The following is a 16,228-nucleotide window of genomic DNA, read 5'->3' on the forward strand; positions in this document are numbered from 1 at the left end:
TAAAGGTGCAATAGCAGTTTGTCAAGCAATGAAACACTTGTTCATCCCTCCTAATATAAAAATGCACACGGCTGTTGTGGTTCTCCTTCTCCTGGCGGCCATTTTGTATTATGTCTAAGGTTGCATTTTAAGCGTTCTATTTCGGGTATTGAGTTAAGTAGCTGTGCTTGGTTAACACTGTATAAACCAGGTTGAATGTTGTCAACCCTTGTTGCCAGAAATGTAACAACCTCGGTTGACTCAGGTTACTCGATATTTCATAATTTTACGCACGCACGGCTAACCGCCATAATAGTTGACAGGCAGATTTGATTTCTAGACACCTCTAGAGTATATACATCGATGTCTCCGAGTGACAGCTAACAGTTTCAACGTGAAATATCTGTACAGAGCCAGGTGCGTCACAGCTGGTGTCTGTTTCGTGATATACGTGCAGCAGTATCTGATTCTTGAGGTATTTGTATCAGGAACATTAGAATGTGGTTTGTTGGATACGTATCTGGATTGAAAATGATCCATACTCGACAACAGTAAGTAGATGTTTTTTTCTTGTGGCATTTCCGTTTACAGGGCCAGATACTATTTCGTGATGTATTTACTGATTACGTGCTATTTTCACAAGGTTTGATGAACGTACGTGTACGTTTGCTGCTGATATCGTTCGTATTTCAATGGCGCTGACGTAAGACTAACGCTTGAAAATACATAATTTGGATGGAAACAAGAAGCTACATTTAAATTGAAAAGGAGCTCTAGTGAATGAACCTATAGGAAACCGATACTCGCTCCATTTGCTATAACAGTATAGTAAGAGCAGTGGACGTGGAAATAATGATTCAGGGACTTAAGACAGTCTACTTTGAAAGATGTCAGTATTACTACTCATATGATTCAGGGGCATTATCGAAATTCTCATGGGTGACCTAAGACAGTGTAGAGTATGACTGCTAAAGACTAAGTAAGGACAGTGCTGATGTACCGTGCCACCATACCTCATATGCCGATCAATGGCCAGGTAAGTTAACACTAACGTGCTCACCACAAGCTTAGGCTCTGTCAGACAGGACGAATGCGGGATGGCTGACTCTGAGGACATAGGTTGTCAATAATGGTAGGTGGGGGTTACGATATTCTGGTAGGCGGGTGTTACGATTTTTTCGTCGGTCTTTGAAAAAGCAGAATACATCCCAATATACATACGCTGATCACACTCTTTCCCCCTGAAGCCGGGGACGCATCCGTTGTGGCATACCCCTGACGTCGGGTCGCAGGTGATGTCGCGTTGACAATGACCACAGCTTCTCAAGCAGTTCGGGCCATAGTAGTACTTCTTGCACCCTGGAATAATAATGTCAACGGCTTCTCTGTCAAATATTAAATGTTAAACGCAGTCACTCGCACTCGTGCGTTATAGCTTGATATAAACAAAATCATGTTAAATATTGCAAAACGGGTATTATTAGTGTTGTTTGCATAGTGATACAGATACATAGAAAATACTTCACTCATATACTATAGAAAGTTCATGAGATTCGTAATGAGAATGAGTGTGGTATTTTATTTAATTACCCACGTTAAGTATGTATTTAAGTTTTAAGACATAACAACTTTCTGAAAAAACTCAAACGTGGGTACCACGTGGGTAAGATACTACTAAGCGAGGTGTTTATGTGTGTGATCCTCCTCCCCGCACCCTCTCTGTTTTGAATAAGGGGGGAGGAGGGGGGAACGCACCGACTGACGCAAAAATCGACGGCCGCAGTGCACATTAACATCTCAATCAAAACAAAAGTTTATCAGTTTACGTTAACTTAAATAACCCCTTTCAATTATTAACTACGTACTTAACTTTAATTTTTCTGCCATAAGATGGATGTGGAGATTATATAAGTGCACCCTTATTTCACTTAAATATTCGACATTTTTATCAAAATATCATTTTGTAAGACCATTAAGGAACAGGGTGAACGGCACAAGAGATTAGACGACACAAACATACTATTATACGACACAGAACCAAAATGTATGGGAATATTCACACCAAGTTCCACGTCATGAACAAGGCCCGGCTGATGTATCACACAGACTGCACTTCACTAAGGAAGAGGGAGTGTTCCACGATGTCTTTCAGTGCAACAAGTGACAGCAAACGGCAGTGTCACTCGAAAAATTAACGATCCACGTACTCCTTAACACTGTTTCTGGTAGTAGAGGCGTATTGGTACTCTACGACCCTAAAGACTTTTTCTAATTATCGCAGCGTAAGCTATGGCCAATTGTGTGTATACGATTCTGTGTATAACGGTAAACGAGTTAATCTATGTTTTTGTGGCCGTATTGTGCTATATAAGTCTGATGGAGCCAAGCAGACTGAACTTTCAATATTGGCAGCACTTGAGCAAGCATGTGTATTTTTAATTTTTTTTAGTTTGTTTGTTGTTTGACGCCGCACTCAGCAATATTCCAGCTGACGGCGGTCTGTAAATAATCGAGACTGGACCAGACAATCCAGTGATTGACATCATGAGCATCGATCTACACAATTGAGAAACGATGACATGTATCAAACAAGTCAGCCAGCATGACAACACGATCCCGTTATAGGTCGCCTCTTACGACAAGCATAGTCGCCTTTTACGGCAAGCATGGGTTGCTGAAGACCTATTCTACCCCGGATCTTCACGTTTTTTAAAAAAAAGAAAAAAGATCACGGTATCGAATTAGATTCAGGTTAATTCTTTAATTGCGGAATGTCTCATACATGATGTAGTAAACTTGTGGGCAAAAGAAAGTATACACCAAAGTTTGATGGTCAATAAAATGAAAACAAACAAGAGTATGTCATTCAATGATGGTGATTTGGCTTATAGGGTCACATGCGATAGTCCATGCACACCTTAAACAGGTAACGTGTACATGACGTTTACATGGGAGTAGGCAGATCACAGTTCACAGGAATGATTAAAGTCAACCAGGGACTGTCTTGATAAGTTTGTGGTCTTTAACGGATACCTGGTACGCTCAGTAACGAGTATGACCACCGTGAGCATCAATACACACCCAGACTCGCCGCCTCATTGCTGTTGTCAGCCGCCTTATGACGTAATCAGGAATACGATTCCATTCAATTCTTAAAGCGTCGCAATCTGTTGCTGGTTTGCTGGTGGGTGTGGACGTCTTCGGATCTGATGCTTCAGATGATGCCACAAGTATTCAATTGTGTCCAAGTCAGGTGAGAGTGCTGGCCACGAAAGAACGTTGACGTTGTTCGTATTCAAGAAGTCCTGGACGAGCCTTGCAGTGTGTAGTCCAGCGTTGTCATGCTGCAGGAGTGTTCCCTGTTGCTATTGGCGAAGGAATGGAAACACCACGGGTTGGGGAACATCATCTCTGTATCGCTGGCCGTTGATGACGACAAGTCTTGTCCGTTGGTTGCCACAAAATCCACCCCAAACCATTACACCACCTCCACCATAGGGATGGACTTCTTGAATGCAGCCTGGCACCAAACGTTCCCCCCCTACGATGGTATACTCGAACTCGACCATCATTGAGAAACAGCTGAAACCTGCTTTCGTCAGAGAAAAGCACTCTCTGCCAATCACGGACATGCCAAGGTCCCACTGTCCCGGCCCATTGCAGTCTTCGAAGTCGATCTTCCCGGGCCAATGCCATTCCACGGAAGGGACGGTTAGCTCTAATACGTAGACGTCGTAGCACCGTGTGTCGACTGATACGGTGTCCTAACGCCGTTGCTGTTATTTCCGTCGCCGTGACGAACCTGTTACGCAGATGGTACGTGCGCAAGTGCCGATCTTCCTGTTGAGTATAGTCATCGTGGTCTGCCCGATCTTGGCCTGTCTTGTGTCCTGCCAGTCTGTCTGAAGCGTTGAAACAGTCTGACGACCGTTGCCCGTGTACAGTTTAGGTTTCTTGTAATCTGGGTGGGGTTGGCTCCCATCTGCTCCATACCTGTGGCTCTCTCTCTTTGTTCCGCAGTTATCCGTGGCATATCTTTGGTGGGTTTTTTTTATTACTCGTGATGTCTTAGCAACGGTTCGTCGCCTTTTTATACAAATTCAGCACGGGCAATTTTACGAATACCTGGTAAAGCTGTTGGGTGACTTTTGGCCACTGCACGTGCACCTTTGTGGCCAACGGGTTGCGTTTAGGAGATTGTTTTTGCAGTTCTTGGGCAACTGTTTTAAGCCTTTACCATTTTAGTCACTTTGGTAGTTTTGGGGAAAAAATCAATTTAAAAGTGTATACTTTCTTTTGCCCATGTGTATATGTCTATCTACGTGTAACTTGAAACGGAGTCTGGATCTTATTATAAAGAGTATTCTCGATGATCCAGTGTATAATATACCTATCTTTTTTTTTAAGAAATACATTAGACCTTCAAACAACAAACGTGTACCAAAGAATGCATCTTCCCCGTGGGATCCTGGGTACAAATGGATGCCCAGCAACCAGCAACCGTGGATCTATTTTGTAGGAGGTGACCAAATAGATCTGGTGACTTGGTTGATCACCTGCCATCGTAACCCAACTGTGCGGATCGTTGCTCACAATAGCAATACGTACGTTACTCCAGGGTGCCGTTGTACAAACCGATCTTAGCGCTCAGGTGATCGTAACTCCTGTACCATAACATAGTCTTGCGGCAGTCATAGCTCTAACGTTGTTTTGTACAACGATGCCCATGTGACTTGAAGGTCCTGGCGGCGGAGTAGCCTTGTGGTTAAAGCGTTCGCTCATCACGCCAAAGACCCAGGTTCGATTCCCCAAATGGGTACAATGTGTGAAGTCCATTTATGGTGTCCCCCGCCGTGATATTTCTGGAATACAGCTAAAAGCGGCGTAAAACCATACTCACTCCAAGTTCGCCGTCATGTAGTTGGAATATTGCTTAGTGTGGTTTTAACTAACAGACTGAAACTATAGTGCGAATTTACGACGAGAAATAGATATAACGACGCCACCTCTTAAACGAACGTGTGCACGGAATAGCGTACGGATACACGGTGTTATCACAATAATATTGATATATGATACTCAGGATAATCGAAGGTGTAATGCGAACAGATGCTGTGGAATGATTGTACATTTTATGGGGCCATTTTCATTCTGCATGATTTCATTCACGCTACGGGCAATTTTCACAATGATCCTATAAAATGATAACACAACAACGCCCGCGACCTACACTTCCATTTATTTAAGAGAACATTTACTCTGATTACTTTTAGATATCACGACTACCAATTTGTCGGATTATTTTGAATTCAGAAAAAAAGTACAGAACACTTCTGCAAAAGTCATCACCATGGCAAAAGAAAGGTAAGTAATATTTTAGGACTTTGGATAAACGATGCTTTTATGTATACGTTTACTGCATTATTTTCCCCATCTGAATTAGAACTGAGTCCCGTTGCACAAAGCGATCTTAGCGCTACGACTATCATAAGCCTATGTTAAAGTATGGGAGTCACGATCATCTTAGCGCTAAGGTAGCTTTGTACAATGGGGCCCTCGTCTTCGTCAGACCATGCTTGTCATACGAGGCGACTGAAGGATCAGGCGGTCAGGCTCGTTGACTTGGTTGATGCATGTCATCGTATCCTAACAGTGTTGATCGATACTCATGATATCAATCACTGGCGTGTCTGGTACAGATTCGATTATTTACAGACCGTGTTCAAATATGTTAGAATATTGCTGAGCGTGGCGTTAAACAACAAGCACACAAATATTTGATTGTTTAACCGAAACGACCTTTTTGTAATGATTTATATTTTTTTCATCACACAGTTAAGTCGTTGCGTTATTTTGCTAAAGTCTGGTGAATAGAAACTATTCGGATATCAATCATCTTAGTATCAAGAACGTATTTGTGTAGTACCATTTGCATATTGTTTAACTATAGGACGGTTGGTCAACAAACCCGTGCTCGCGGATTTTACCAAAGTTGTAAAGCTCTACGACCAGTTCAATTTGGACTTATCTCGAACATCAAACTGGCACACCCATATATAACTTAGTCCCTCATTGGTGGATTACAACTATGCCAGAGGCGAAGAGGTCCGATAAAAGGCAGAAGGATAACTGTCTGATGTTGAATAATTACTCGGCTTGCAATATAGAACAATAACGTAAACTACAATGATACTACATACAGTGGCATTGCGATATCATTGCGCATGTCAATAGGATTTCACCGTGCATATGTTTGACTGTCTGTTTTATACGCATTGTCGTTATGGAATTAAAACCACACACACACACACACACACACACACACACACACACACACACACACACACACACACACACACACACACACACATATTAGCAATGATGGTAATACATGTACCGTGTCAGGCTCGCTGACCTGGTTGACGCATGTCATCGGTCCCAATTGCGTGGATCGCCGCTCCATCCTGACAGACACCCTCACCCCACTGCCTCTAGCCGCCCTTCAACCACGTGTGTCGGTATACTCACTGACGTCACAGTAGTCGCCGCTCTATCCTGACAGACACCCTCACCCCACCGCCTCTAGCCGCCCTTCAACCACCGGTGTCGGTATACTCACTGACCTCACAGATCTCGCCGCTCCATCCTGACAGACACCCTCACCCCACTGCCTTTAGCCGCCCTTCAACCACGTGTGTCGGTATACTCACTGACGTCACAGTACTCGCCGCTCCATCCTGACAGACACCCTCCTATACACGCCCCCGAAGTTTTGTTGCAGTTGTTGCGACAGCCCATGCCGCAGTTCTTCTCGCAGGAGACGCCATACTGACCATCAGGACACGCTCCATCTAAAAGTTAAAAAACACACACTGTTTTTAGCTCTTTTCGACCAATTGATCTACCGCTAAAGTCATTGCCAAGTAGGGTTTGGTGTTACTAGGTCAAAACGTTACAAGCCTGAAAACAGTCACCAAAACACTGCAGACTTAAGTTCTGAAATACAACTATGATACACATATACATAAAGATCGAAGTCACGTGAAGATTCCGGGTTAGAATTGGTCTTCAGCAACCCATGCTTGTCGCAAGAGGCCACTAACGGGATCGGGTGGTCAGGCTCGCCGACTTGGGTGATGCATATCATTGTATACCAATTGCGTAGATCATTGCTCATGATATCAATTACTGGATTGTCTGGTCCAGACTCGATTATTTACAGACCGCCGTCATATAGCTGGAATATTGCTGAGTGCGGCGTAAAACAACAAACAACCAAAGAACTTTTTCATGTTTGGTTCATTTTAAGCCACCATCAAACATGGGTGTATACCTCTTTTACTCGGCAGTTTATTCAGTTGGAAGCTGAACGTATCCCCTGTTCATGTTGTCTCATCTCCAGATGCAACACGTCATTTAATTCTGTTCATTTGAGTAGGTGAGTGAATGCGGTTTTACGCCGTCTTTGGCAACATTCCCAAACGACATAAACAATGGACCATTTCTACAAACCAAGGAAGTGGGGGAGGGGTCGTGTTGGCCATGGTGAAAAAGATAAAAGTTTGTTTTCTAGAAAGTACGGAAACGTCATAAATAGCGAAAATGAATAGATTGTTTGGTGGTACTCAGTAAATAAATAGTTTGTTTAATACAGCTGGGACAAATATATTGTTCTAACCCTTCTTCCCCCACCATACAAGTCAAATAGATGCTCTCTAAGAGAATAGAAGAATTTCTTTCGTCCTGACAAACGAACGCTTTAACCAGTGGGCTATCCGTACTCGCCTGAATGACAAATAATCTTGCGTAGCGATACAAGTGGAGAAAAACTAGTTTGGTTTATTTTCTACAGAAATAATAGTATTTACAAAATATGATAGCTCATGTTGGAATGGCCGGGAATAAACTTTGTTTTAATTTTTGAGAATATTTTCAAAAGTACGCGTACCCTTATCACTTGCCAAAAACTGAAAATGATTACGTAAATGTTTTTTTTATAGAAAACTCCACATAAAACTTAACAGCCGTGAAAACTTTTATTTGTCTGGCAGAATGTGACCACCTCCTCACATTCTGTGTAATGTCACGATATCACGACGCGAGTTGCGATTTCAAAAGTGATACACCTCATATATACACTTGGGGACAATTGCCTTGACATGTGTATGGCTAGCATTGAAGTTTAAGGAATACTGATTGTAAAAATAGGCATTGAAAAAGTATGGGACTCCGATAACACAATTCTTCAGAATGTAACTGTCGCGACACATAAGTTACTTTTTTAGCTATATCTCCATTTGGTTATTTTTTGACCTGGCGAAAGTCACCGGGTGTCATGATATAAAGTAGGAACATTTGTTTCAATTCTTCAGGGAATTATTAAGACATTTATCGACACATGCCGTATGTTCCAAGTGAGTTAAATGCCAAGAAGAAAGTCCACCGAAGGAATGCTTAAAATTAGATTTAGCTTAATGCACAGTTAAAATGTGTTTAAATTATAAACCTAAACCCAAACATCTTAAATGTCATCATCATCATCATCATCATCATCATCATCATCATCATCATCATCATCATCGCTGCAGCAGCAACGTGTTATTATTATTATTATTATTATTAATATTATGTGTTATCAGTTGCCAGAGAGTTTGTCTCCTTCAGTGACACGCGCCATTAAACAGAAAACCGATGAGCACGTCTTTTCTTAGAAATAAACGGTATAGCATCGAGATGTACCTTGACGTATCTCACGACGAGAGAAACGGAATGAAATAAATAAAGACAAAATAAACAAACATTATCTCATCAGTTACACTCAATATACCCGTTAACCAACAAGACTAAACAAATACTTTTTTTGTAATCTGAGCACATCGTTCAAAAATACTGTTACGCTTTAATGATAGTGATTGGTTAGGTTACAGTGTATTTGACATGAGATATAGTGTCTTCGAAGTTACATAATTTATCCCACGGGATGTCAAACATAACGTTTCTATAAAGGGAAATTTCAAACGAATTTAGACATGATATTTACGTATTTCCTGGGCTCCAACCCACTTCAGCTTCTCACACATAAATATTCGTCGCCACTCGCCCTTCTTCGTAACGTGCCATTCGGCTGGTCCCGGAATGAAACGAGTGGTCACGGATCCACATGTTCTCGACAGGCACGTGACTATATATGGAATGTTGGAAATACGATCTAAGACGCATTTGAAGAGAGTTATTTGAGAAGCCTCTTGGAATATCAGTGGAAATGAATTAACCAGACGTCGCCATGGTGATTAGAGGTGAAATAACATCATTTATATCATTAATATACTTGTTAAATGTCCCGATGTGAGGAAGCAATGTATATTGGCAATAAACATAAAATGGGAACTTTATGTTGAAAATTAAAATGAACATAATTTCAAAACATTCAAGGGTCACTGTCTCGAATCATAATGAGACCTTATTCCGAAATTGAAATAGTTTCACTGACATAATTCTTTGTGAAGGGGGCACGGGTGGCCCAGTCGTCTAAAGCACCGCGATTCGCTATGCAGAGTTGCGTCCCCTGGACACGCCAGAAACCTATGATTGTGGGTTCGAATCCCGGTTCACCCCAATTATGTTTCTAGGTTTGTCAGCACCATACCCGTGCTCGTGGGTTTCACCGAAGTGGTAAACGTCTGAGACCTGTCTCACTTCGGGCTTTCCTCCCACATTAAGCTGACACACCGTGATATAACTGGAATAATGTTAAAAGCGGCGTTAAACCAAACTCACTCACTCACTCACTTTGTGAATTCTCTTTATTTTAACCATGGAATCAACGGGATGTAATCTATTCGACAATGTATGGGAATTGGTAGTGTTCAAGGAGCAACGTTTTCTCCTGAACACTGTTTATCATAGCTGAATGTACTTTATCATGTACTGAATAAACAGATTAGACATAGCTGTGGAGTTATTTTGTCTTTGCGACTCACTGCTTTCATGAAAGGTGATGGTGTTTCAGTATCGTGTGTCTGGAGATTTGTTCACTTATATGGGTCGTATCGAAGGCATAATATTGTGATAAACAGTCAAAAACACTAACGTTTTCAGAGAAAAAGAATTATATAATTAACTAAAGCGGGTGGGTTTGGGTACAATGTCTGACCAACATGACCTATGAGACACTAACTTTTTTAAAAATCATAATAAAAAAGTATGAGCTTAAAAAACAAGTAACAAACGTCAATACTCATACACTAATACTGCCATCCTTCCCCATTCCAACACTCCAGACTAAAAATCAGTGATGACACCACCGCGAAAAAGGACAATACTCGTCAATGCGTCTTTAAAATTTAATACATAAGTCCATCTATGGTTCGACAACACTTTAATTGCGTGGAGTTAACACAAATACTACAGGAGGGCGGTACAGCAATGTCCAGGCGATGGTCAAGTCTCGACTCGTACAAAGTATTCTAACTTTAACTAGCAGTAAAACCACCTCCACGAACCCTGTTACGATACTTGCATGGTCAGCCTGTTGTATCGCACACCTCATCCACAAGATTCTGTGACCAACTTTCCATTCTCTAACTCTCCTGACTGCAACTGACCCTCACGTGACTCTGTGTTGCTGGCCATGGGGTGGGGTGAAATAAGGTTTAACGCCGCGTCCAAGATTGTTGCGCTCATGTAGCGAAGTGAGTGAGTGAGTATGGTTTTACACCGCTTTTAGCAATATTCCAGCAACATCACGACGGGGGACACCAGAAATGGGCTTCACACATTGTACCCATGTCGGGAATCGATCCCCGGTCTTCGGGCCGAGCGAACGCTTTAACCACTAGTCTACCCGACCGACCCTGTAGCGAAATGCATGCACGTGTGTGTGTGTGTTTGGCTGTTTGTACTATAGTCCGGACTAATGCTAATGCACTTAAAGTGCTAGCCCACTGAAATACCATGCCGCAGTTTAACATGAATGCCCCACTCAGACACCGTATGCTGAACGACGGCTTAATGCCGAGCGTCAGACAGGGTAGAGAAAAAGTACCATCTTTTAACACCTTTTAGTATGACGTGCCCGGGGATCGAACCCCGGACCTTCCTCTCTCTCTCTCCGGGCGGACGCTCCACCACTAGATCACCCCAAAAACCTGTATCTCTTGCTCTGGTAGTTGTAAACCTTCTAACAATTTGATAAACATGTTCTTCCCGGATTTAAGATTTTCTGTAAAGGAATGCATCATTTCATTAACATTACTTATAACTTAATAATTGACTTGGAACTTCGCCTTGAAGAGCCACACTGGAGCGTTTCATATATAACCCCAATCACTGGTTTGTCATGTGCCCCAATGAGAAAACAAGGCATTTGCGTTATCACGTGATCAGCTAAATGAAAATAATGTCTCAGTAGCGAGTTATCAAACGTTTAGATTATAATCTCAAACAAAATGTACGAGAAAAATAATATACACAAAAAAAAGCACATTTCATGACCTGCCTCATTCAATTTAAAAACTGGATACCCAACATATCTTATCACAAAGTCACAGCTGTCAATCTGAAACTAAAAATAAAAACATCTGGAAAAATTAACCCAGCCAGACAAAATTCCAAATCTCCCGCATATACTTGGTGTTTTTTTTTACATCATTCTTAACGTAGCTGTGAACGGTACGGTGTATAAGATTTACACGGAATATATAGTGAAGTTCTATATGGGCCTTCTTATGGACCTGGAGCATCAGTTCGGTCACATGTGCAGTCCTTGCAAAATCGAATCGTCCAAACTTCATTTACCGACTCGTGATATATTACCTCTATCCGTCTAAGGACCGCCTCCGTGGTCTAGAGGTAGAGCGTCCGACCGGGGCGCGGAAGGTCCAGGGTTCGATCCCATACCAAAAAACGTTAAATGATGGTACTTGTTGTTACCCTGTCTGGCGCTCGGCATTAAGGGGCTAAAACAAGGACTGGTCGTCTCGGAGTCAGTATACTGTGTCTGAGTGGGGTATTCATGTTAGAGGGGGCACGGGTGGCCCAGTCGTCTAAGGCGCCGCGATTCGCTGTGCAGAGTTGCGTCCCTTGGGCACGCCAGAAACCTATGATTGTGGGTTCGAATCCCGGTTCGCCCCAATTATGTTTCTAGGTTTGTCAGCACCATACCCGTGCTCGTGGGTTTCACCGAAGTGGTAAACGTGTGAGACCTGCATCACTTCGGGCTTTCCTCCCACATTAAGCTGACACGCCGTGATATAACTGGAATACTGTTAAAAGCGGCGTTAAACCCAACTCACTCACTCACTATTCATGTTAGAAATGCGGCATTGTAACTTAGTGGGCCATCACTATAAATCGACAACAGTCCTGACTAGTACAAGCAGCCAAACACACACGCACGCACGCACGCACGCACGCACGCACGCACGCACGCACGCAAACACACACACACATGTGCATTCACGTCGCTATATAAGTGCAATAATCTTGGACGCGACGTTAAACCACATTTCACATCACCTCTGTCTGTCTAACACAAATGCTTTAAACGCCGTCGGGTTCTGATGACACGTCATCAACCACAAGACCCATCTTACACAGTCGACTCCCACGGCAAGCTTACGTTTATGGTTGTACAAATGTACGTAGCGCTTCAATCGTTTTGCACGTGTGGGTCGAGGGCCCTGCTCCACAAAGCGATCTCAGTTGGTATATCGGTCTATGTTAAAGTATGGGAGTTACGATCGTCTTAGCGCTAAGATCACTTTTTGGAAAGGGACCCTGTTTCACAATGCGATCTTAAATAGTATATCAGCGTTTAATTAGGCTGGAGTATTAACGTATAAACAAAAAAGTAAATTGTTTTAGAATGACCTAAATCCAACTTGCTGGAACTGTAATTATAACCAGACCGAGCACCCATTTATAGAAGGGATATATGTCCAACAAAGCGATCTTAGCATTACGAAGTATGGAAGTTATGACTGTATTGTCTGTATATTCTGTGTCTAGGTTTGTCAGCACCATACCCGTGCTCACCAAAGTGGTAAACCTGCATCACTTCCGGCTTTCCTCCCACGCCAAGTTGACAAGCCGAGATGTAACTGGTATACAATTAAAAGCTGCGTTAAACCCAACTCACTCGCTCACTCACTCACTCACTCACTCACTCACTCAATGTAACAAGTGTCAAGTTTAATTAGATCGGGTATTGATATACATGATAAAACAAACTATCCAGTTAACATACAAAACAACCCTGTCTTGAGAGTCTTAGATCGCTTGCATGCCAATTGGGCAGAGCGTAGATCCCCTTTAGGACAATAAACAGTCCCGAAGATGCAAAACAGTCTCCAACATTTTTTAAATTTGCTCTATCCGTGTTCATCTGACGAATCCGATACGCCGACTGGAGCCTTCTCCATTGTAGCTCGACCTACCAGCCTTAATTTGTCTGGGAGAGGAACTGGGTCGGATGTGGGTACTTGGAGAACATTACCGCGGACGGTTAATTAGGCTACTGGCAAAACACGCACATCCTGCAACCTTCTGTCGAGGTTTGGCCATGGCAAGCAGCTTAGTAAAACATCAAAGCTCGGCCAAATATGCAGATATTTTCATCTAAAGTTCTAGTGATGGAGGAAATGGTAGTGCATAAGGCTTTGGTGATGAAACTGTAAGATATGGCTGCATAGCGGCGTCTTGTTGAAGTGGGGTGATTTGTTTTACTTAAATTGACTGGTCGTTCAAACCAAAGACCATTGGTATTTTTTACATGATTAGGATTGGCAGTATGAACGGAATCCGTCTTTGTTAATTCTTTATAGGGATTATATTTAGTCATGCCATAATCTTAACTGTTTTATCAACTACCAGATTGACTGTCGAAATGTACTTTATCCTTGGATGAGCCAACGTGTTATATAACACAATTCATCTTAAAACTAGGCACGGAAACCCTTTAACAATTTCGCCTATGGATCTCAAATAAATTCTGAAATTGATTTTTTAATGAGCTGCGTAAGAATCTTTTGAATTTAGACCTCATTCAGCATAATTTAACAGAACACTTACGTTGATTATTAAATCTGAAGTTATGAACCTCGCCTCAGGGTAAAGGAGCTCTTTCCCCTGCGTCAAAGCGTGGCACAGACAGAAAAAACCGCTTTGAAATATGGAACACATAACAATCGCTCCACTTCTCACGACCTGGACTGAGAAGTTCAGATGCGAAGACGGGGTCAGCTTCAGGAAAGGGGGGGGGGGGGGGTGGTGCGCACTGTTTTTTCCTAATTCCCCGATTGTTGGGTGGTTCTTCTACGTACGGTCTATACAGGAAGAAAGTAACCTGTAAACAATTTGTTGTGCTCTGTTTAAAAGAATACCTGGCGTGTCTAAACCGTTGTTTGAATAAGCTAGGGGTATACGTTTTTGCTGTTTAACCCATGTGTGACTATTTACATCTTTTTATTAAATGCTTTAGGCTGATTGAGAAAAAATGTTTTAACGAGTATGACAACAATTGTCTTTTAACAATTGTCTATAAGTATTTGTAAGTAATGTTCTCACTGAAAATGACAATGTCAATTGGTTTGAAGAAAAATATAATTCAATGCAACCAATACACCGAATACCATCAAACTATTTCGAGTTACCCGAAGTTCGAGACAAGCGAAGAGTCTCTATATCAGATCAGAATATCGGTAGTATAAACTTACTTCGTTTAATAGACACTATCGAGTTGATGGAATATCACAGTGTGATATAACAAACATATTGTTTACATATATCTGCTTGTATCTTTGATGGGTCGCAATTCAGATATTATTTGGTTGACTGGATGTGTTTTTGTTTTGTTTTTGTTTTTATTTAGATGTTCTTTGTTTGGTTGTATTGCACAGGTAAATAACTACTCTTAATAGGCATAATAATTGACAAAGACATGGCATTCATTCACTTCGTTGTATTGTCCCTTCAGTCCTACGTTGAACGCATTACATCAACACTCAGAACTAACAAATAAAGATATCCAGCTTTAGTTTAAAATGTCCAACAATAATATAAACAGTTTTGGTTTTTGTGAAATATCTGTCAGTCTTTCATTAATATATCGTTACGTTCAGAAGCATCTTAGGGGGAAATATACACAAACCCTCCCACTGTTCAAGGGGAACAAGACGCTGTTTGTACGCCGGGATGGTAGATTTCACAGGGTATAAACATATTACATCTTTGTACTTGAAAATATGAATATGCATTTCTTAGCAGCTATTATATGACGCAGAAAACAAAAAGAATATATAAAATTCAACACTGCAGGCCCCCGATAACACAGATGTACTTAACGCGCGTTGCCTACACTCGAGCGCTGTTTAAAGTTTGACACAAGTTTGGGCTTCCTAAGCAGTTCCAGATGGTTTTTATGTTTTGCACGTCAATTTGAGGAATGATAAGGTCACGTGTTATCATGAAAATAGTTTACAAAAAATTTCGGTATGAAAAACTCTCCTGTTTCAGCCCAATGGAGGTCGGGTTGTTGTATGATATGAACACGCCGCATGCGCTGTAAACAAACAATGCCCGTTTATGAAATCTTTCCCTGGCGACCTGTACATCAACATACAAGCGAGACATCAGTAGACTTGACGATCTGTAGTTATAAGTGAGCCTTCATTAACTGTCAGTAAGATATTGAACATGTTTTACGGGTAGGCCAGGACATGCTTACCCTCTACGAGAACAGGGGGCACGGGTGGCCCAGCCGTCTAAGGCTCCGCGATTCGTTGTGCAGAGTTGCGTCCCTTGGGCACGCCAGAAACCTATGATTGTGGGTTCGAATCCCGGTTCGCCCCAATTATGTTTCTAGGTTTGTCAGCACCATACCCGTGCTCGTGGGTTTCACCGAAGTGGTAAACGTCAACATTTAGCTGACACGCCATGATATAACTGGAATAATGTTAAATGCGACGTTAAACACAACTCACTCACTCTACGAGAACACCTTGTGTCATCACTGATTTTTAATGATCCATTCGTATAATTTTCACCACTATGTTTTCTTTTGCGCCAAATGGAATCTGTTTCGGCGGATAATTTAGACATACAACTGTTTAAGCTTAATGAGATGAGAAACTATGTAAATGCTTTGATGGGTACCAGGAGGTTGGAAGAACACGAAGACGTGAACCGTTCATGGATAACAGCTTCTTTATGACAGGCACCTAATGAAGGGCAAAAAGTAACCCTGAAACAT

The 16,228-nt window shown here is 41.9% G+C and overlaps 1 protein-coding gene across 1 annotated transcript in view; it reads right to left on the bottom strand.

Annotated features, from left to right (window-relative positions):
- LOC139480449 (angiopoietin-1 receptor-like) overlaps positions 1–16,228 on the bottom strand; it is a 55,465-nt gene that overhangs the window by 22,082 nt on the left and 17,155 nt on the right. Inside the window, exons 2-3 of the mRNA XM_071263525.1 lie at positions 6,690–6,830; positions 1,201–1,338 (exon numbers count right to left, since the gene is read on the bottom strand). Coding sequence (XP_071119626.1) covers positions 1,201–1,338; positions 6,690–6,830 — 279 coding nt within the window. The remainder of the gene's footprint in view (positions 1–1,200; positions 1,339–6,689; positions 6,831–16,228) is intronic.

Source organism: Haliotis cracherodii, unplaced genomic scaffold, assembly GCF_022045235.1.
Source record: "Haliotis cracherodii isolate W230 unplaced genomic scaffold, xgHalCrac1.p SCAF_4, whole genome shotgun sequence".
NCBI lineage: Eukaryota > Metazoa > Mollusca > Gastropoda > Lepetellida > Haliotidae > Haliotis > Haliotis cracherodii.